Source organism: Pseudorasbora parva, chromosome 24, assembly GCF_024679245.1.
Source record: "Pseudorasbora parva isolate DD20220531a chromosome 24, ASM2467924v1, whole genome shotgun sequence".
Taxonomy (NCBI): domain Eukaryota; kingdom Metazoa; phylum Chordata; class Actinopteri; order Cypriniformes; family Gobionidae; genus Pseudorasbora; species Pseudorasbora parva.
The window spans coordinates 13,050,325-13,075,276 of record NC_090195.1 but is presented as its reverse complement, the minus strand read 5'-3'; the positions used below and the strand labels follow the sequence as shown (position 1 = coordinate 13,075,276).

The window sequence follows — 24,952 nt, the reverse complement described above, 5'->3', positions numbered from 1 at the left end:
AAAGGCTTTTTAATTATTTCCTTATCCTTCGTTTACATCTGACTTGTAAACCTGCGCCTTGGACCTGCCTTTTTTGTACTTGAATTACATGTTGACTTTTAAACCTAAATTTAGCATCCAACAGCAGATATTTCAGTTAAATGAATGTTTTTGCGCTGAATATCAATTGTCTCCCTCTCTGCTGCGTTCTGTCTGTTTGATGCACAGCCACGCCGGCACTCGTTCAGTGACATTTGAATGACTGTCAGGACGGGCTTTCATGCTAAATTGAAATTTTGTTATTGTTAACTACAAACTAAAACTACTAAACATTTTTGGTATTTGAAATATAAATGAAATAAAGTAAAGAATAAATAAATGTTAGATGTGAAAACAAAACTTAACCAAGAATTAGAAATGTTGCCCTGTCAACTAACTGAAGTAAGTTAAAGTACTTAAACAGAAATAAAAATAAATGTGTAAAGTATATAAAAATACAACAATTTTAAAAACTTTAAAACTAAAATGTAAAAACTAAATATAATACATTTATACTGTTAGATAAAATTAGTAACGCTGCATCTGGAATAAAATACTTCTCTATACAGTATGCGAAAAACAGTACACCTAAAAAATTGTACGTGCGAATACATAGTTGTGGCAAGGGGGGCGTGGTTTAGCGAGGTCTGCAGCGGGAGAGAGAGCCGCGGGACGAGCTGTAAGTAAGTGGGTTGGACGCAGATTGATAACACCTGTATCTTGTTCCAGTAATGGGCGTGGAGAGAGGCGTGGAGAGAGGATAAAACGCCAGTGGAACCGGAAGCCAGGGAGAGAGAGAGACCGGACGGTTGATGCCACACACACCCAGAGACTGAGCTACCGGAAGCCGGAAGTGCCGACCCGGAAGTGATCGTTGTGTTATGAGTCTGAGAGAAGCCACACTATTGAGTGTGTTTTGACTATTGAGTTACGAAATAAAGAAACGCATCAACCGTCCAGCCGACCCCCGTGTCCTCTTCCTTTCTTACATTATCGAACTTATTACAATAGTATTCAAAAACAGCATGTGAAAATTCGATGGATGACCTACTACTGGAGATTCTGAAGTGTGCATTCGAAGTACACTTTACCATCCCATGAGGCCATGGGAGAGGATTTGTGAATTGCAACGAAGTGACGCAACTGACTGATGCTGGTGGGTCACATGGCAGTTACAACATGCCATATTCACACTATATAGAGCATACTTTATTTAACGGTCACAAATTTAAATTCAAATTTAGCACCTACTCAGACAGTATGCGATTTTGGATGTGGCGTAAGAGTGATATGATAAAGACAACATTTTGTTATGAATGAAGATAAATAACTGGTATTTATAGTGCCATTTTACTAAATATTAAAATATTACCAGGAAAATATATGTGTTAATACAAAATAATTATCAATGCTTTTGAAAATGTGGCTTAGAACAATAATAGCGCACCTCTTAACAAGCCACATGGTTTAAGCTGTTATTTGGTTTATCAAGCAGGAATGAGTTTAGGATATCCCAAAGTTAGGGTGATAACACCTTAGCAAGCAACATTAATACCAGATTAAAAAGGTCTCTTAGCCATTTAAAAGTAAGATTATGTTCAGAATGCCATACTATTTGTATTAAGAATGTGGTATACTGTACTTTGCACAATATGCAAATATTTACTATGAGATAGTTGAAACCACTACCACATTCACGAAAAAACATGCAGTATACACTCAACACAAGACTCAGTGTGTTTCGTTCTACTGACAATGCAATGCGCCCAACCTTCATTTTGGAGAGTGACAAATGAATCATAGTCAATATCAAATCCTGATCTACATAATGAGTCATTTGGCAGAACTGCCAAATGTCAGGACATTGTGCACACAAAATGTGGTAAAAAAAACAAACAAAAAAACATTTATTGTTGCACAATACTGCATTCCGTTCTCAATACTATTTTGGAAAAAAAGTCTGAGCAGTATGCAGCATGTTTGAATCCCATTCCAAACACACCCTAAGATTGTCTACAATCCCTTGTGTAAAGCTCACTAGACTTGTGTAAAGTCCATCTACACGAAGATCCCCAAAATCCCTCTTCCTCCAATCTAAAGCCGATGGAAACCATAAATACCTCAGAGTCCCACGGAGAGCGATGTGGAAGCGAGGCCAGCGAATCCTCCATCCTGTTCCAGCCCAAATCAGTCTGGCATCGTGTCAGCCTGGGATCCCTCAGAGCAGCCAGCATCCTGCCATGAGGTGCCGGATCTCCGTCCAGCCCTGACAGCGTTTCTAACCTTTCTGTCACTTCCTGAAGCCCCGTGGGCAAGTCTATGGTATGATGGTGCAGCCGTCTTAGTCTAGTCCAGTCTGGTGAGTTTGTCTCTACTAGCATTTAAGATACGTATTCCCCTGAAAAAAGGTCTGCTGAGATTAAGAATTAAACCAGTTGCACTCCACTTCAGATGCTTTGGCTTGGCAAGTCCTTGCTGAAAAGCATGGGAAAGGAACTTGGAAGCATTCAGAAGTCTACAAAGCATCAATGCAAGCTCCGTTTTCCTGATATATGAAAGAGAAAATCATTGAACCAATCGATGGAGGAAAGCAAGGGGAGGGAGGCAGGATGAATCGGCTGTTCACCTGCACCATGTTAAACACATACACGCATCCAACCAGCAGCACCTCCCCGCCTCTCTCCTCGGCTCTCGCTGAGCATAATTCACACCTCATCTCAATGTCGCCAAGAATGGAAACTGATACTTCAGAATGAGAATGAGTCGCTAACGCTTTAGAGTCCAAATGACAGTTGATAGAAATACAAAATGAGGTATTTCAAATCACAGCCATGTGTACTACAAAGATCGAAACAGGTATACGAAAAAGGGTTAAAGGCCTGACTCAAGCATGCTTTAGAGTGTGTGCAGTGTGTGAATGATTTCTGACGGAGAGCTGCTGTCCAGTGTGTGTGTGGATGGTGGTGGAAGTGTTGTATGCTTGTGGTGGTAATTATTCAGAGTACAGATGGTGAAAATACAGGATGTGCATGTACTATGTAATCACTGACTTAAGCCACGGTCACACAAGACTTTGAGTCTGAGCACAAACAGTTTCTACAGACAGTTTCTACTGTCTAAAAAAAAAAATATATATATATAAACATTAATTCAACATAAAAAACAAATAATACATTCAAAATGTAAAAACATGCGATCTACTCGACTGCAAAAATATGCATTCTTTTAATTCAGCCAAGAGGTCATGCCGTGACACATCAATCTTCTGCTGGGTCACACGTCTTCATGTGATGGAAATTCGCAGGTCACAGTTCACCAAACTTGAATATTAAAACGCTAAAAATAATATATTAAAACTAAATATATATATATTAAAACTAAAAATATATACATATATATATATATATATATATATATATATATATATATATATATATATACATTTCATTTTTTTATTACCTTTTATTAACAACAGTAATGTGCACATATATACCTCATTTTTTATAAGAAACATTTTAATATTCCACTCTTATTAAATTTACTATTGTTCTTATATAGTATCATACTGAACTAAATGGAGCACTTTTTACTTGTTTTCTGTGTAATTCAGTCAGTTTGAAGAAAAGTTTTTTTTTTCTCATGAGACTGTGACTTCCTACTTCATATATTAAGGAATAGAAATGCCTAATAAGTCAAATTCTCCTATGCAACCACCTACTGGTTATAGTGGTAATTTCATGTTTTTTTAAAAAACTTTTTATAAAAGTGTTTTTTTGCCATAAAGTGGCCTACATCTTTAAACGTTTAGTTTTACAAATCAAACTAAAAATAATATTAAAATTAGATAATATTCAGAGCTTTGAAGTGCTGGGAAAAGTGTAAAACAGTGCTTGAATTTCACTGTAAAGGTTGTATGAACCCCAAGATGAATAATGTAAAACATTTTTTTAATTAATTTAAATATTTTACTATTTCTTTCAAAATACCATGAGGTGTTACTACATTGAATCCATGGTGAATGTTTATGATTTGTGGACTGCTGGTCCACGTTTCTCCTGGTGTCCATGTCAGCTGTTTGATATCTGTAGTTTATAACTGAATTCTACGCCAAACGCTCCACTAGATCTCACAGTAGCGATGACTTTTCTTTTTTTCTCTCTCCTTTTCTATGGTATTGCATATTTAGGTTTGTTTCCCCCACTGTTAGATTTAATTCAGCATTTTAAATGAAAAATTATATCTAAGAGGAAAAACACCCTCAAAATCAGATTAAAACTAGGGCTGTGCAATATATATATATATATATATATATATATATATATATATATATATTGCACAGCCCTAGTTTTAATATATATATATATATATATATATATATATATATATATATATATATATATATATATATATATATATATATATATATATATATATTTGTGATAATTATCAAAATATTGCAAATGTACACATCACAATATGCATATCGCAATGGGACACAATATCTGAATGATTTTAATAGGCTTCTTCAACATTGTGAATATACATACACAGTTCTTGAGTATTCCTGTAAACAAAGTCCGTTGTGCTTTAAGTGAACGATATCAGTTGGGGAAAGAAACCAAATACGTGTCAATGGGATCTGTGCATTAGCTCTTAAAGTGACAGCCTGCTAATACAGTGAACCTGCCGCTGTCTGTCAAACAACAAAAGAACAAGAGAAAATAACTCGGTGCTCTTGGCTGAATAAACTTTCTGGCTTTATTATGTATCAGTTTACGTTTAATTCAAGTGAAGACTATTAGTTCTTATGTTTAAAACAAAGATAAATTAAAATAACAAAAATAATCGTCCACCCCAAGTTCAGATGTCTTTGTTTACCTGGATGTTCTTGATGTTATGTTTTAGGTAGATATAACTATATATTACCAAGTCAAGCAAAGAGTTTTTGCTGTTCAAATATTGGAATTACATTTTTTATTTGTTTACATTGATGATAACATTTTATTGCCAGATTTATGACATACATTTTTACTAAAACGCTGCTGGTCACCTCCAGAAGTTGAATTGATGCTTTCTTTTCTCAGAAAGAATGTGAAACACATAAATGGTATCAGTCTCAGTTTTTAAATAAAGTTTTTAATATAATTTCAATAGATTTTACACTCTAATAGCAATATCGTATCGCATATTGAATATTGCATTATTTAACAAGATATTGCATATTGCATTTTTCTTCAATATCGCAAAGCACTAATTAAAACATTTAAAAAGAAAACAATACAATTGAAAAACCCCCTGTAGTCAATAATTTTCTCCCTTAAAACTCATTATTGATCACCAAACTGACATTTAAACCTTTTTTTCCTGTGAAAAAGTGTATTTGTTTCTTGAAAAAGCTTGAATATGACTACACCCTTGCTTCTTTTAGTACACTTGGAACTATAACTATGCAAATTAGCTTCGCCTCCACTCACTCACACCAGCTCAAAGGGGCCACTCGGCCAACTTCACCGTAGTAAACGCTGCACAACGACAAGCGGTAATACTGCTTTAATTCAGCCATATACGTTTGAACCAGAAAATGATTCAGAAGAAGAAATGGAAGTGCGTTTTATGTATTGCTCTCTACAACGTTGGACACATAACGGTAATTAATATGATAAGCCTTTTGCTTGTTTGTTATAAAACAGCTAATAATGTGTTGGTAATGTTACACAAACCATGTTCCCGTTAACCATCTCAGAGTCAAACAGCTGCTTTCTAAAAATCAGAATCCTTAGAAACGCTTTGAACAACTCAGAAAATCGGTAGAGAAATGCAAATATTTCACCATAATATTATAATCTACATCATGTACACAATTCACCCGCTACATTGCTAAATGTTCCTGATTTTTCATGTCAGCAGAAAAACATACCGGGATAACCTGGCTTCTCCTGAGACTCTCCTGCTTCACAGCATAATTAATGATGATATGCTAATGCCCGTCCGCACATTGACGTAATTACAAGGTAGTTTGTGACTTAAGGAACAATGTCAAACTGTCTTTTTTTTTTTACTGAGGTTAAGGAGAAAATACTCAGCAATGGTGTTGCCTTATGAACTTATATGCCTATATGAATATATCATAATAAAGTTTGTTTTGAGTGATACTGATACATGCCTTCCGGAGGTACACGTCAGCTTTAGAGCCAAGCAGAAACCCGATCACTGTCCACAGTATAGTACTCACCGTTCTGCTGGTGAATCTTTCAGGCGGTCTCTGAAACAGCCTCCGTAGAGCCTTTAGCCTACATTGCAACATGCGGATCACCGCCTCACTAAAAACAAGTGTCCAGGGCTTAGTGGCCGCCATACCGCTAGTGCCCTGTTTCTGCCTCTGGTCTGGAGGAACCCGGTCCAAGTGAGTGAGTGTGCCAAAATATGAAAGAAGTTTTAAGGAGTGAGAGCTTGGATGACAAACACTGGCTCACAGATGGGGGAAGCCCAGTCCTGAACGAGGAAGTGTTAAAGCCAAACTGGGAGATTCCCCTCTGCGAACCCACCAATCCCTCCAATACATAGTCCTGGTGATCTCCACACACTTTCACAGCTGACCAGTCACACAGAGACACATACACACACGCTCAGCCTCGATTCAGGATGTTGGGCTACAGCTGAGATTAGCAACACCTGTTGTAAAGTCCAGTGGTGCAATGCAAGGAAGGTCTCCTTCAAACTGACACCATAGGTGTGCAGAAAACACAGTGAACTTTCAGTTAGCTCTGGTTACAAAAGTAATCAATGTTGATATATATATAGGCTTGATATATTGTGTCCTATGGTTGTTATTAATAAACCAATTAATATATAATAATCACTGTGGTGTTTGATATAGAAACACACCATAAAAATATATAAAGAAGAAAAAAAAACAATCAAAAGTTATTAAATTAAATGTACATTTATTTTATACAACAAAAAATGACTAATTTCACTGAAAAAGAGAAAAAAAGAAAGAACCCTCCTCCTGCCAAACTTGGCAAGTTTGGTACATTTTAAAACCAAAACAAAATTAACCAGTTTGTCTGAATAATTAGGCTGATTGATCAATTCAAAAAGTCAATTTTGTTTTACACCACTGGTTAGAGGACATTACCGAGGGACAATACCGGCTTATGGGGATCTCCAAAGAGGAACATACAATCCACAAACTCTATTTTCCACCTCTTCACCCTCGTAGATCCTGTCAGCTGCACGTATGGAATTCTGGGAGTCAGTTTCACTAAAGCCGCTTGCGCAACACAATTAACAGCTCGGCTGGCCAGGCTTTGAGGCCCTTGAAGTCGGAAAGACAAACTCTATGCTCCATAAACAGGACGCCACACTCACTGCTTTCCACTCAGATGACACAAGCTCATCCAACAGCTCTGAAAAGAGTACATTATCATGGTACGAGTCGAGGAGAGTTTCCTATTACGATGATAGGTCAGGTGCCAACAAACAGCAGCAGACTGTGGCAAACTCTGGGTTTGGGTTTTGCATAAGCGTGAGCGCAATGGGTTATGCAACTCAACGGAGTAGGTTTCTGAACTCAGAGAGCAGCTGCGAGATCTTTGAGGACCCAGTTTCTCTCATTGTACTGATGAATCTCACGGTCAGTTGTAGTGAATGACACATGTGAGGGTTCGAGAGAGACAGTTTGATCACAAGATAATCTTAAAACTCAGCCATCAGAGGCAGGTGCTTCGAGGAAACGCAGAGTAGACAAATATATAAGATATAAGCATCCAAACAATCAATGCATGATAGCATAATTTTAAATAATAAGAAAAAATGCTTATTGCTTACACTGACATATGTGGTGCTCATGTGAATGACAGAAGTTTGAATAAAACTTTATTTTGCCTTCATTAATTTCGAAAATAAATAAATATGAAGAACATTATATGCATTAATATAGAATATTAAAAATGTATATAATTATGAAAAAATATTTCCTTCAAGTGACATCATCAAATTCCTTCGATAACATATCAATCTATAATCTTAAGAAAAATGAAGTGTGTGCATTTTTTAAGAGGCAAAAAGATTTCTACATGAAGCAAATGGAAGAGAGATGGAGGCATAATTTATTCATACATTTCCGAGAGGGGGACAGGAAGATCAATAGAGCTAATCAATAATAAGTGAGCTAGTGTCCTCCACGTGGTCCGACTCAAAGCTTTGGCCCACAGCACTGAACTTTCTGTAATATTTCAACTGACAGAAACACTTACGAGCTGAAAGCCTAATCCAAAAAGATGTCTGAAGATCACTAGGCTAACCCACAAAAATCAGAGCATGTATTCTGCATTTGTGCGGTTTTCAAAGGTCAGAGGTTTGAATTGAGCCATGACAAGCCAAAAACAAAAAACTGATTATCTGGTTTCTGGGTGGTTTGCAAGTCACAATAAAATCGACTGTGTTCAAACGGGTTTTTTTTTGTGCTTTGTGTCCAACTCAATCTCAACTTCCTGACAATTTCTGTGCTCCTTGTGAACTCTGAATGCCCAGAGAGCAAAGAAAACATAAAAGAGGTTTTAAAAAAAGAGGACAAAAACACAAAGAAAGAAAGAAATGAAGGCTCTGTCCTCCTAGCCAAAGACGGAGAATTCAAAATGTCAATTTGATTCATCTGATGTTGACAGATGTCAGAAAGAACAGACCAAAACACAACACCAAACAGACAGTCAACCAGGGTTTGAATGAAACGTGTCAAAACCGCATCTGGGTCACATTTCACCCCAAAACCAAAAGAGAGCAGTTTTCATAAAGATAATTTAATCTGATAATTTACAAAAAAGGTACAATTCAAATCTAACATTTAACATTCCTAAAATGACCTTTATTTTCATTAGGCAAAAAGGTAATGCATCACAATAATGTTTAATTCATTAAAGGTGCACTATGTAGTATTTTTGCAGTAAAATATCCAAAAACCACTAGGCCGGTGTTATATATTTTGTTCAGTTGAGTACCTACAATATCCCAGAAGTTTCCAACTATTTGTAAATTGTGAGAAAATTGCTATTTTAACTAAGGACAGCACTCTAAAAAATAATTCAGTGGCTTAGTAAATATCACAGTAATAATTAACTTTATTAACTTAATAAAATCTCTCAATATCATTTACTTGATGGTTTTAGTTAAACATACCAAAATAATTGACTAAAAATCCAACAGTTAATTTTGTCTAAAATTTATAGTTATATTTAAGTTTTTTTCACTAAAATAATTTAGTATTCAAATAACCAATTCTTTATTTTAAATATACTTAATACATTTGTGAAATTTATTTCAAAATATTCTAGAATGGAGAATTAAACCGATATGTTTCAAGAACCACAAATATTACTTAATTAAAATCAAGATTATTAATATTTAACACACACTGAAGAAATTGAGTAGGTTTACTCGATTAAAACAATGCACCCCTCCCCCACCCCCTGACGCGACGACAGCTCGACGGTTGAGTGAGTGCGGATATTTGAATTCTCCTCAGTCACCAGAGCAGTTTCTTCTTCTCAGCGTCGCAGAATTGGGGCATTTCCTCTGTGAAATTCAGGTTTGTATGTTTTTTTTAAAAATCTATATAATTATTACTGTGCTAAAAGGCATTTTATTTAATTCAAAACAACATACAGGGACAGTGTGAGTCACTTTAAGTTAACGTGTGGCATTGGTCTTTGAAACGGCTGCTGTGTTGCTCTAAACACACAACTTTATTCGTAAAGATAATGAATATAATGAATTTGGATGATAAAATCTTATTAAAACTGGGCACTGTTTGTTTATTATTGTCAGGTTATGGAGTCTGGCGCCTCGCAGCATCTTTCAGCTACGAATGAAACGCAGGACAGCAGTATCAAGTTCAAAGTCCACCCGCAGACCGCTAACGTTAGTCCATCTCAGGCCCGAGGAACAGCGCTGATACGGTGGAAATGGGATGACAGACCGGTTGATTACACTTGAATTACTTTTAAATGTTTAATTTTTACTTCTAAAATGTTTGTTACATGAGTTTAAATGTTGTAAAATAACTGTTATTCTTTACATGTCAAAACAGTAATATATGCTGTAACGTTATTGCTGTACTCATCGACAATAAAGGCCATGTCATGTATACGTGTGTTTGTGTGGACTGTGGAGTATTTTACAAAGGTTTAGAGGAAATTAAAGTTATACTTTACAAGTTAGTAATACTCATAAATAAAAACAGTTCATATTAGTCATAAATATTGGTTTTTAAAATGCTTTTTACCCAATTTTTTCTACTCAATTGAATTTGTTAATGTAACAAATGCAGTTACTCAGATCTACTTAATTTTTTTACTTACATTTACTCAGTTCTTATGGTGTCTATAATTGATTTCACTGCTCTAAAATGTACTCATTTTTTTTAGTGTAAAAATGTTTCACCAAAAATTTTTAGTAAATCATAGTATTAGTTTTTAGAGTGAGGGACGTTTCAACATTGCATTTGAGGGAGGCGCCTGTCAATTGCGTCATATCTGCGTTACCCTCGGTTTCGCCTTTTATTATTTCGCAGGAGCGCTTTACTCTTAGCAGTGCGAACAAGTGAACGCACAGAGTAAAGTCATAACATCGTTTTGAACACACTTAAATGTATCTAATATGATAAACAGAGCAACATTACCTCAAAATCATAACCGGAAGAGCGGATCTGAGCAGGCGCCCGGCGAATGTGTCCCGTCCCGTCATCATAAAAGTCCCGGTATTCGCGAGGCAGGTATTTGTTTAACAATCGCTCCAGCAGCTGTGCTCGGGTCCATAACACTCGGTCCTGCTCTGCTTTAGACTACAGTAACGTTAATAACCGCATGCATGAACGTGATTTCTGCCCGAGTCCTATTTTCCACCGGCTGTGATGAGAAGACCACATCTCCCAAGATGCTGCGCTCACACTTTGCGTCATCAAACTACGATTTGATTTGAATAGGCACCCTCCAGTGGACGGAAAGCTCCATAGTGCACCTTTAACATTAGCTAATGCACTATTATTATGAACAAACAACAAACTATTTTCATTAGTATATTCAACTTTTAGGGGTCAGTAAGATTTTTGTTTTAGGAGAGAAAATCCTTTTATGCAGCATGGAAGCATTATATTGATCAAAAGTGACAGTAAAAGACATTTGTGTTTCTTATTAATTTATTTACTTGCTGTATTTTTGCCCCAATCTTTTGAACAGTATTGTAATAAATTTTCAATGTGCAAAATAAATTCAAATTATATGCAGAATTATATCTATTTTTTAATTAGCTTAAATGAACTAGTGCTGTCAAATTGATTAAGGGGGGGGGGGGGGGGGGTGAAATGCTGTTTCATGCATACTGACCTTTTTACACTGTTAAAGACTTGGATTGCCATCCTAAACATAGACAAAGTTTCAAAAACTAATGTTGGACGTTTGATGGAGTATTTCTGTGTCAAAAATACAGTTTCTCACAAGTTTCGGAGAGTTTTTTTCGAGTATGGGTCGGCTTGATGTCGGGAGCGGAAGGTCCTTGTATGGGCCGCACGGGCTCTTCTCCCGTGAGGGTGCGCACGCGTGACTAGAGCGAGAGAGGAAATGCACGCCCATAAACACTGCTCTTAAGGTGCATTCACTCGTCCGTGCAACACTTATGTCGCGCCGCGCTACACTTTATTCCAATGGGTGACATCAAACGACTTTAATGCGCCCGCACAGCATTCTGGGAAGGCAGCGCTGCATTTGAACCGATTTGAACGCAGAAATGACGAGAAGCGTCACATCACGCTTCAGTCGTGTCGCAATAGTGGATCTCCACGGTCTCTGCTCACGGTCCTTTAAAAGCACTCTAGTTGTTACAACAGGACTTCACCAAACCAACAAGAAGTGTGTTTTTGACGGAGCGTTCCCAGTGATAAAGGTTCGGTCCTGCTTTGGAAGCAGGCGGTGAGTAAAACTGCTTCAAATGTCTATGTTGTTGGCTATCGTCGCGTGAGTAAACATCAGTAAACAAAACGATCGTGTATACGTTAGTTAATTTAAGCATATCCAAAATAACAGTTTGTGTTTACATGATATTTGTGTGTGTACTATATATAAATTATATATACAGTTGGTGCGGAAAGTATTCAGACCCCCTTACATTTTTCACTCTTTGTTATATTGCAGCCATTTGCTAAAATCATTTAAGTTTTCTCATTAATGTACACACAGCACCCCATATTGACAGAAAAACACAGAATTGTTGACCTTTTTGCAGATTTCTTTAAAAAAGAAAAACTAAAACATCACATGGTCCTATGTATTCAGAACCTTTGCTGTGACACTCATATTTAACTCGGGTGTTGTCCATTTCTTCTGATCATCCTTGAGATGGTTCTACACCTTCATTTGAGTGCAGCTGTGTTTGATTATACTGACTGGACTTGATTAGGAAAACCACACATCTGTCTATAAGACCTTACAGCGCATGTCAGAGCAAATGAGAATCATGAGGTCAAAGAAACAGCATGAAGAGCTCAGAGACAGAATTGTGGCGAGTCACAGATCTGACCAAGGTTACAAAAACATTTCTGCTGCACTTAAGGTTTCTAAGAGCCGAGTGGCCTCCATAATCCTTAAATGGAAGACGTTTGGGACGACCAGAACCCTTCTTAGAGCTGGCCGCCCAGTGCAAACTGAGCTATCGGGGGAGAAGAGCCTAAAGATCATTGTGGCTGAGCTCCAGAGATGCAGTCGGGAGATGGGAGAAAGTTGTAGAAAGTCAACCATCACTGCAGCCCTCCACCATTCGGGGCTTTATGGCAGAGTGGCCTGAAGGAAGCCTCTCCTCAGTGCAAGACACATGAAAGCCTGCATGGAGTTTGCAAAAATTCTCTGGTCTGATGAGACCAAGATAGAACTTTTTGGCCTTAATTCTAAGCGCTATGTGTGGAGAAAACCAGGCACTGCTCATCACCTGTCCAATACATTCCCAACAGTGAAGCATGGTGGTGGCAGCATCATGCTGTGGGGGTGTTTTTCAGCTACTCAAGACCTGTGACTGGGCTGAAGATTCACCTTCCAACAAGACAATGACCCTAAGCACACAGCTAAAATAACGAAATAGTGGCTTCACAACAACTTTGTGACTGTTCTTGAATGGCCCAGCCAGAGCCCTGACTTAAACCCAATTGAGCATCTCTGGAGAGACCTGAAAACGGCTGTCCACCAACGATTACTATCCAACCTGACAGAACTAGAGAGGATCTGCAAGGAGGAATGGCAGACGATCCCCAAATCCAGGTCTGAAAAACTTGTTGCATCTTTCCCAAAAAAGACTCATGGCTGTATTAGATCCAAAAGGTGCTTCAACAGAGCAAAGGGTCTGAATACTTAGGACCATGTGATATTTCAGTTTTTCTTTTTTTAATAAATCTGCAAAAATATAAACAATTCTGTGTTTTTCTGTCAATATGGGGTGCTATGTATACATGAATGAGAAAAAAAAAAAAAAGAACTGAAAAATGTTTGAACTGAAAAAGGTCTGGACTCTGAATACTTTCAGTACCCACTTTATATGGATAAAATTTTGGAACTATTTGCATGTTTATACTATATATAAAACTATATAACTGTGTGTGTGTGTGTGTGTGTGTGTGTGTGTGTGTGTGTGTGTGTATATATATATATATATATATATATATATATATATATATATATATATATATATATATATATATATATATATATATATATATATATATATATATATATATATATATATATATATATATATATATATATATATATATATATATATATATATAAAACTAATTAAATATATTTTATAAAATATATACTTTATTTATTTATTTTATAGTTTATTTTTACAGGGACAATGCACAATTAATAGTTATTGCATGAATTTTATTCATGCATAATAATTATACATAGTACACACATATGTAAACATTTAATCAATTGATTAATCATGATTAATTGATTTGACAGCACTAAGAATGAATGAGAATAAACAATAATTAAGCAACAATATGCAGGGTATACATTTAAATTAAATAAAAATAATATATGAATTAAATACAATTTTCTTTCAATTTAAGGGTAAAATACAAGCCAGACACAGTCTTGAGAGGTTTCATCTAAGCCATATACACATTTTGTGCAACATACAAACACTCAAAACCGTGTCTTAACCACAAACACACATTTCCTGGTCTACATAAAATCATTGACAATGTCCCTATTAATTTTGCTTCTCTTGGGCCAAGTCCACTAATTGCAAAGTTCAGGCAATGCTGAACTTTCAGTCTCTAGGGCACAAAGCCTTTGCTCATTAGTGAAAAACGCAACAAAAGAACACATGCACAACAGCACAGAAAATCCAAAATAGAATTACGAGAAAGTGCGGCCAATGATAAAACAGAGCAAAGCCGAGGGAGACTCCAAAAGCATTCTTCTGAAAAATGAATGTTTCAGCCCTTTGATGTGGCTCTTCCTGCTAAGAGCGCCAATGAGCAAAGAATCCCTCACAATAACTACACTATTGTTCAATCTACACACTACATCCTTAGTACATCATCGGGTTCCTCCTTTATGCCCTCTTCCCTTAACCTATAAGAAAAACTTCTGAAACATCTCTTTTAACAGTTTTGTATCAGACCTCTAGAAATCATACGTGAGCTGCATATCTGCACATGCTGCAAATATTTGCAGAAATACTCCAACTTTTACCTTAATCTCACTAATATTTCAAACTGACAATACCGAAGGGCTCCTACCCGCGTGTTTCTCTGCCTGATCCGCAGAGGAAACATTTTCAGCATGGTCCTGTCCGCATGTCAGTCAATCCACGCTGTGGACGGCTAAACCAGAACCCTTGTCCAGCGTGGCAGGAGTGGTCACTTCGGCAGTCCGGCTGTGGTGCGGTCAAACATGCATACAAAAGACAAGAAAAAGGAAACGCCTGCCCAGGAAGGGCCTACAGCTGCAGGTCAGAACCGAGATTAGAGCATGTCCTGTCCTGGTTTCCTAGGCAACACATGCACAGGAAGAGGCACATCTGTCCAAAGAGAGCATCAATAATATATCAGTCTTGAACATGCATGCTCATACAGGCAAGCAGGGCTGTATGAGAGTGTGTATACTCTCACAAACTCTATATACGAAAAAAGAGTTTCCTGTCGCTGGGTCTGGCGCACATCCTCCACATGATAATGGGAGTTGCTAAAATTCAAGTTTAAACAAAATTATGTCTGTGTGGTGCACAGAAACATATGTCAAAGAGCATTTAAAACGAGTGAGACATTGAGCAAAAGTTGTGAGATCATAAATAGCATATCAAATCATTTAATTTAAATGATTTCCGAAGGATCATGTGACACTGAAGACATGAGCAATGATGCTGAAAATTAAGCTTTGCCATCACCGAAATAAATTACAGTTTAATATACATTTAAAAAGAGTTATTTTAAATAGTAAAAATATTTTACAATATTACTATGCAGCCTTGGAGTGCATAAGAGATTTCTTTTAATAATATTTAAAAAACGTACTGCTCCCAAACTTTTGAAAAGAAGTGTAATACATTTTAAACATTTCAAGTTAAAATATTAAATAAAATACCTTTAAATGATATACATTTTAAATGTGTGTAATACATTTAAAAAGCAACATCATAATAATACATTACATTTACATTAAATATATTTATTAAATATATATTTTGATTTTAGGGTGAACTATGAGCCTAATTTCCCTTTGCTTGGTCTGGTTGATATCCTCCACAGTAAAATAATCCTTTGGACCATGGCAGTCGCTAAAATTAATTTGTCTGAGACAAAATGTTTATGCGTGGGGCCCTTTTAAACACACAAATGTGCTGTTAAAATGTCAAAGAGCATTTCAAATGAGTGAGACATAAAAAGAAAGATCTTAAGCAGATCTTTTCCAGCTGAGATTCAGTCTATGTCAGATCATCATGGGCTGAACCAGGTCACGTGGCGCCGGATCAAGTTCAAAGTTGGGTGTTATTTTTTTCATCTGCTTCACCCGACTTCCTGTGCTGAATGACAGAGCAGGAACTCTCCCATCGGCCCCCTGTTCTTGGAAAGCTCTCAGGAAGTTAAACACCCTGACGAGGGCATTACATCACCTTCAGATCCCGACCTCAGATGTAAAATCCTCCTCTCACGAGTGGAACTGTGCCAAGACTGCCTCCCAACACGCCTTCAGATATGGAAAAACATAGTCCCTGTCTCCTTCTTGTCTCAGAAGGAAATGCGACGTAGAGAATGACAAACAGAACAGTGTCTTACTCTGACATAAGTTGAAGACAGAATCACAGGGTTTAGTGATCCAAAGATGAAATGTAAGAACTTACAAGGTCTAAAATGCCCAAAATGTTTTCCACACCTAGCAGTGGTGGCTGAATTGAGTAAAATGTACCAGCATCCTGCAATATATATATATATATATATATATATATATATATATATATATAAATAATATATATAATATATATAAATATTTTATATTATATATATATATATATATATATATATATATATATATATATATATATATATATATATATATATATATATATATAAATATTTTATATTATATATATATATATATATATATTTATATATATATATATATATATATATATATATATATTATATATAAAAACATAATTTACATATATACTTGTTAATATATACATTTATATGATATTATTTAAATTTATTCCCTGAATATTTCTTACTTGCCAATAAACTACATTTTATACACGAATTTAATTTAACCTGAAATTAAATATGTATTTGATAAACACTAATAAGTTCTAATATGCTGTTTTGCTGCTTAAGTAACATTTCTTATTATTATCAATGTAGAAAATGGTTGTGCTGCCTAATAGTTTTAATAAACCATGATAAAAAAAAAAGGTTTCTATATTTTTCGATTAATATTTTTGTGGATTTCAGGATTCTTTGATGAATAGAAAGTTCAAAAGATTAAATTTAAAATAAACATCTTTTATAACAATGTCTTTGTCATTTTTGATCAATTTAATGCATATTTGATAAATAGAAGAAAAATGATAAATATTTGACTCCAAACTTTTGAACGTTACATTTAATCGCCTTACTTACCTCTGACATGTCTAATGAACTTCCACATACGTGTCCTTCATACAGTGCAATGCACTTACTCATCCTGACACAGCACAGACTGCACACTGCAGAAAATAGCAGCATTTTCTCAGCGATTCTCTTCTGCTGCTTCTCAGACGTGTCTGTCTTATCAAAACACTTCATGGAGTCATTCACAATTATTGTTGTTGTGGCACAGGGCCACTGATGTATACGAGATGGAGGGCGTTTTAACTGCAGAGTAAGTGCTGGTGAAGAAGACATTTGCATTAAAGCAGCAGAGACAAGATTAATGGATCCCTCTCTCTAGATCTCAAAAACATTTCAACAAGCACCCCCCCTCTACAATCCCTAGTAAAACAGCTTCTCTTCCCCTGCCTTCAATTTCCTTTCTGGCTGCCACTTTACTTTCCTTGTTTTTTCACATTCCCCTGTCATGTGTTCATCTTGGCAGTGCAGACCAGGGCTTAATGATAAGAATGGCCCAATGGATCAGAGTCAATGCGAGAGAGTTTCAGACCACTTGACAGGGATATCATTGCCCTATTGAAATAGTACTTCCTGTTCAAGCTTACATTAATTTCATTATATGTAATAGCCGAGTTAAAAGATGTTTGCACCATATGCTATTTTTTTTTTTTTTTACATCGGAGCCATCCAACTATTACTGCAATAAATAAATAAAAAACATTAATATAATATTATAATACGAGATCATTTATTTTTACCTGATGCATACAGACGTTGGTAAATTTTATATATATATATATATATTATATATATATATATATATATATATATATATATATATATATATATATATATATTATTATTATTATATTTTATCATATGATATTGAACTATGCTCAAATGTTTGGGGTAAGTAAGATTTCTGTCTCTGAAAGAAGTCTTAAAAATACAGTAAAAACAGTAATATATTGAAATACTCAAAAATTTTGTTTGTGATATCAAAACTGAATTTTCAGCATCAACTCGAGTCCTCAGTGTCACATGATCCTTCAGAAATGATTCTAATATGCTGATTTACCGCTCAAGAAACATTTATATTATTATCAATGCTGAAAATGGTTGTGCTGTGCTGCCTAATAGTTGTGATGAACCGTGATAAAAAATTTTTTCAGGATTCTTTGATGAACAGAAAGTTCAAAAGAACAGGATTTATCTTAAATAGAAATCCTTCCTTTGTAATATATTAGATTAGCCTAGAAATCTAGACGCACCCTAGCGGCAACAAATCTAATCTACCCGAGTGTCGTCTAGCAACTCTCAATACCCTTCTGAGCTGTATTCCCCTAACTCTTGCCGGGCCAATCACATCGTGTATGGAGTCGGTGGGTGGGGCCATTATGACAATGGCCAAGTTGCGTTTGTGTGCTTCTAGTAAACACAGAAACTGGCGAACGGATCTTTCGAATCAGCTTTGACCGCGACTCTGGAAGACTGAGTTAAGCTTTTCTCTGAGAAAAGAACGGCACTGAAGTCATTCTTAAAAAGGGAAGATGTGTTCAGAGTTTTACTGATACGGTGAATGTTTAATCTATCAACAAGCTCTGTTTCACCTTCGTTTCTCTGGTTGGTGGTAGCGCTATCCTATCGTGTGCAGAGGGAGTTTGAAAGACAACCGTTTATCCGCTCCTCGGATTGAGCGCTGTCAATGGTGAGTTTCCAGACCAAACATCTTGATCTGGGTCTGGCTTGTCAGGCTAATATTAAATGCCTTTACCTATCAATTTATTGCTTCCTACAGCGTTATTCGTTTCTTCACAAAAAATAATAATAAAAACATCTTAATGACCTCAAAGTTTTGAACGGTAGTGTATATTATGCCTATATATAATTGATTAACAACATGGTCCTCCTTTATGGACCATGTTGTCCAAATATATATATATATATAAAACTAGATAGCCATTTAATTTTTTTATTTTATTATAAACTATATATATATATATTAGAATGATATGTTGCTAAAAATGCATATGGTCATTTTTTTAACGGTAGGGCCAGGAGAAATAAATCCTTATTGCTGTAGACTCATGCCCCCTGAGAAACAGAAGACATTCCGAGTCCTGAACAATCCCCCACCCTACTTTCAAGGCTCTGAATCTGCTGTGCTAATGAGAGCCTGTTCTTAAGGAATGAAGATGAATCAACTCTCCCACACTTATTCAGCCTGGAACAAAGAGCAGAGTTTAACACGGATTCCGAGGGTCTCGGATCGCTGCGCAGTCACACGCCACGTCTCTGACACACACCCACTCTTGCTCCCTCACACATACAGTGTCGTCACACCGCTTTTGTGTCCAGGTTATGTGGGACGTTAGAGGAAAGAGCTTCACAATGAGAGATCCACAGGAAACCTTTAGTGAGAATTAATGGCATTACCTAGCATAACCTCTCTCTGTGTGTGTGTTTGTGTGTGTGTAACACACATAGATGTATGGATCCACAGACCCGGCGAATAGGCAGAGAGGGTCATCGCTCCAAGCTAGCTCTATTGATCCTCAAGCATTAGAGGACTGTAAGTCACCAGCTGTGACCCATCACGATGCCGCTGTAATGGAGGATGGGGTGGGGAGGGATTGTGACTGAATCATCGCCTGGTCACGCCGTCAGCATCATGTGTAAACGGGTCTTAATAGGTCTGTCAGTAAACAGGACCATGTTGTTAATCAATTTAAAGGGTATTATGAGTATTTTATACCAATTGCTGCAGGATCATATGACCTTTTACTGAAAATGGATGGACTGATTTTGGTGGGAAACAGGAAGGAACACAGTAACGCAATAAAAACGTAAACCTGAAAGGTCAAGGTTTACATAAATATATATGTGAATACATAGTGCCCTCAATATACTGTCTAATCTAATTTGTCTTGAAAACAAAAATACATTCTATATTTAGACCAAGCCAAAAAGTAAGATATTTAATAAAAAATAAAAAAGTCTCTAATAAAAATGGTACAAATAGCAGAGCTTGTGCTTACAGTTAACTAAAAAATGTGACAAAACACAAAACAATGGTGCTCATACGCACGTCATAAACCTGGTCAGAGAAATGTCCTGATCCCATTTCCCCATTTTGCCCCTTTTGTTTCCTCTTTTTGCTATCACTGTAAATAAAACATATACTTAATATGTTGTAGACAAGATGTGCCACTGCTGATACTTCTGAAATATAAACACTTTTGGAAAGCCTCCTGTCCAGTCGGATGCAAGAATCAAAACTAATGGTCATAAATATAATATCTCACACAAGGGAAATTCCTTTACCGCAAAAGCCCTAATTTTGCATCAAAATAGCGAAAAGTTGTGCTATTTGTACACTGTAAAAAATGTTGGTTATTTTTTGTTGGCTTAACTTAAAAAAGTAAGTAACCTGGTTGCCTTAAAATGTTGAGTTTATTGAAATTAAAAACTTGAGTTGATACAACTTTCGTTTGTTTAATAAATAGAAACTCAAAATATTATTGTATCTGAACCACATAAAAAATTTGATAAATCATGAAAATAGCACTTTGGCATGTTTCAATGCATCATCACAAATAAAACACACACAATTACCCAATATGCTTACAAAATCTTTTAATAATATGTTAATAAAGGTTGTCGAATCTCAAAAAATGTTCATTGTATTAACTCAAAATTTTAATTTCGATGAACTCAAAATTTTAAGGCAACCAGGTAACTTTTTTTTCTAAATAATTTTTTACAGTGTATCTTTCATCAAGCAAAATCAAATGTCTAATCACTTTGAAAATAAAAACTGTGATCACATTTATCATTGCTCTGTAAGAATTATAGTAATTTCAATATAAATCTGGGCTACTGGGTTTAAGGTCAAAACATTTGCCCACACTGATTTCACATTGGGTTTAAGTTCGTCATGTGAATTTGCCACACTGATCAAAAAAATGCTGTGACAAAGAATCTTTACATTTCTGACACTGGACAACAGACTTTTTGCCTTTAAATTTTAGATAATTTCACCTAAAAACGAAAATTGTTCCAAATTCCAAACACTTAAGACTTTCACTTATCTTCAGAACACAAATTAAGATATTATCTGAAAGTCTTTTCACCCAAAATGTTCATAAAGAGAATTACAAGTGAAATCCATATGTTTCAAATGGTTTAAACATTGAAAAAACATTGATCAGTGAACATATATAGAGCACTCAGATTTGGTAACCAAAAGCGGAGATCCAATAAGGTTTCATTCGCGCGTGGCCCGCCAGCACATTCTAGCTTCAGCAATAACCAATATGTTTGTTCTCATGCATCAACCAACTACGTTTGAGCTTCTCTTTACCATATTTGAGTGTTATATGTGTTTATTGAAGAATGTTTAATTGATAAAAAGCCTAAATCAGATCTGTTCACCAAATAAAGCGATCATGTCTCCTCAGATTTTAAAGGGGTTTGTATCTGTGTTTTAAAGATGAATAAAAGTAATAATGATGTGCAAGGTTTTTTGTGAGAACTAATCTTTTAATAATCACAGTTCTCTGTCACTGCATGAGGTAAAATTCAAGCTTAACTACGAGCAACATCAATTGTGATCCTTGCTAATAAGTGATTCAGCAGCAAATTAAAATGCTCCGATTAATTTAAGCCGAGTTTGTTACTTAATCACAGTCAGGCAAGTTCTGTGAATCAGGTGTTCAGGGCCATGCTGGAAGAGTGAGTCAGAGTAGATAAAAGACAGCATGATGTCTCGGCACTCTCTCACACAAATGACTGCAGAAAAAGACAGAGATGGAGAGAGAGAGAGAGAGAGAGAGAGATGGAGAGAGAGAGAGAGAGAGAGAGAGAGATGGAGAGAGAGAGAGAGAGAGAGATGGAGAGAGAGAGAGAGAGAGAGGTAAAAAGAGGCAAGAGTGGGTGTCCGCAAAGCGAGAGAAAGTCAGTCCAGATGGCTAGAGAAGATTAAATACCATCTGCCAGAGAGATCTGGAGACATAGCCAAACATTAGCACAAACAAGCGACACAACACACACGCCCCGCTCATAGACATGGATGATGCTGGACACATACAGTACATCAGTGTCAGGGTCTGACCACGGCACCTGGGAAGACAACGGATCATAGCTACCTGATGGTAGGATAGTTGCAAAGACCATAATCGTTTCGACTCTGGCCATTTTTATGGCTCTTATGTGGAGTCCTTAAAGAGGACATATTATGCACCTTTTCACAAGATGTAATACAAGTCTCTGGTGTCCCCAAAATATGTCTGAAGTTTCAGCTCAAAATACCCCACAGATCATTTATTATAGCGTGTCAAATTTGCCCCATTTGAGTGAGTAAAAACATGCCGTTTTTTGTGTGCGTGCCCCTTTAAATGCAAATGAGCTGCTACTCCTCGCCCCCCTTCCAGCAGCTCCTTTACACAAGCTTCAGATAGGTTAAAAACAAAATTAATCTCACTCAGTCAAAATGTCAGAAATCAGAGGCTATGGTAACTTTAGCCGTATTAGCCGTACAGCATTCTAAAAAGCTCATTCAGAAAGGAAATTTGCAAACATTCACAAAATATGAAGTGCCATCCATACTTGTTTTGCATATGAGAGGACTAAGCGTTGATATTGACCAAGCAGAAACCTTGGTTTCTCTTGAAGCCAATACGGAAGTGACTTAAAACTGCAATATTTTATCTGCTGACCAACAGAGACGGGCTCCAGAAGGCAACAGAATGTCATTGAGCTCCCAACTTCCCAACTTTACAGCAGAAAAAAACATGTTTACAGCCTGGTACAAATTGTGGCTTTGGTCTATATGGCTAACTTTGCCCTTCATGACAACTGTGATGGCGTGAATTTTTGTATAACTAATTCGTTTACGTTATATAAAGCCTTACAGTTCTGCATAATTAAGTCTGTAGCCACTTACAGGTGGATAGCCATATATCTGTCTTATTTTTTGTCTGTTAGTCATCACGTCACCTCAGCTCCGCCCACATCCCGCCTCTTTGCCCATTTTCTGTTATATGGGTGTGCCGCGTTGCCAAAATGGCTACAGCCAGCTCGTCTCTACTTTACGCTTCAGAACTGCTCTTCAGAATCCTATGGGTGACGTCACGGACACTACCTCCATATTTTTTTACTGACCTCGTTGATGAAGCAGTCATGCGTAAAATGATTTGTACAAATATATACAATTTTACCGACATTCTTCGGCACATTTCCTTTAATGAAATTCATCCAGTGTCTTCAGCGGCTCGGATGCGGGAGTCTATGGAGACTCTAATGTTCGTTGGTACATCCAACAACAGAACATTTGTAGCGTTTTTTTTTTTTTTTTCAGAGACATTGTAATACTCTAGCTAGCTGATGCTAGCTAAACAAATGTTGGTCTCGGTGCTTCTCACTCAGGGCCAAGGGTGCTTTTATGCTAAAAGGGCAGATAATCAACAGTCATGGGTCAGGTTTCCCTACTCTTATGTAGGAGTAGGGGGAAATATGAAACATGCTATAAGAGATTGATAATGATGGATGGGGATTATATATATAAAAAAAAGTAATGGGTGGATTTTTACCATTATAGGCTGGTTGTTTACACACACACCTCCTTATAAAAGTGAATTTTGCATAATGTGTCCCCTTTAATAGCTCTCTGTTGTCTCCTCTTCTCTGATGGGGTTGCATTGGTTGTACAAAATGTGTTGGTCCTTTTTTAACCAGCATTTATCTAGTAGATTTTCCCTAGCATGTACCTAGGGGTGGTGTGGTGCAGTGAACACCTTGGCTTGACTTTACTATTTTTGTCAATCACTTTGGACATGTCTTCTCAATGCTTTACATCCATCTTTAAATGAATCACCTTAAGATGAGTTATACATATTCACCAGGGGGAGCCATCGAGCTGCAGATTGGAGTGATTCACTGTTTTGCATTTGTGTTTTGGGAATTAATTTAAATGTGATCCCGTTTATAAACTCTCAAATGGCTTCCAGAAAAAGTTAAGTGGCTGATTGCAAACTAAATATAACGAACACACATTTTCACTCCTTCCTTCCTGTTTTATCAGCCGTTCTGAGAAAGACAGCGGCTTTAAGCCCATTTAACTGAGCACATGACTAATGCATTCACACACTCTCCTACTCATTAACTCTCATTATGCTACTGAAATACTGTTTACCCTCATACACCCCATTAAACACAGGAATCGGAACACATCCAGGTGAACACACACGCAGACATAAAAAACAACTACAGCAGTCTACAAAACCCCCCTACAAAAAAACAATACAGTCACATTCATTTATAGCTGACCTTTAAACTTGTGGACCAATGATGGACAAATGCGCATGAGAAAAACTCTCCCATCGTGCAGACAAAGACACTGTGGTAGAGCATTTAAATTTTAAATAAAATTTGTATTTTTTTATTTATCTTAATAACCGCATGCATGAACGTGATTTCTGCCCGAGTCCTATTTTCCACCGGCTGTGATGAGAAGACCACACTTTGCGTCATCAAACTACACATTTGTTTTGAATAGGCGCCCTCCAGTGGACGGAAAGCTGCATAGTGCACCTTTAAATAAAAAAATATTTAATAAAATAATTATATAATTAGGAATATTTTTTTGGATTATTTATTGTCATTACAATTAAGCATATGCCCTCCCACTAATTTCTCATTAACATAATAGCAAAATAAATAAATAAAAACAAATTTTCATTATTGTAATGCCCTGTTCCAACCAGATGTGGCGCGATGGCGGGGCATGCGTTA

The 24,952-nt window shown here is 36.4% G+C and overlaps 1 protein-coding gene across 4 annotated transcripts in view; it reads right to left on the bottom strand.

Moving 5' to 3' along the window:
- Positions 1 to 24,952, bottom strand: part of rps6ka3b (ribosomal protein S6 kinase, polypeptide 3b) — a 50,927-nt gene that overhangs the window by 19,700 nt on the left and 6,275 nt on the right. The window contains exon 1 of one of the 4 annotated variants that reach the window (XM_067434386.1): positions 14,816 to 15,272. The exons of 1 other annotated variant lie outside the window; for it this stretch is intronic. In XM_067434386.1, the coding sequence (XP_067290487.1) occupies positions 14,816 to 14,860 (45 nt within the window). In that variant the 5' untranslated portion in view covers positions 14,861 to 15,272. Of the gene's footprint in view, positions 1 to 2,138; positions 3,101 to 14,815; positions 15,273 to 24,952 lie in introns of those variants that run through there. 2 more of the 4 variants (XM_067434382.1, XM_067434381.1) reach the window with 2 other exon arrangements.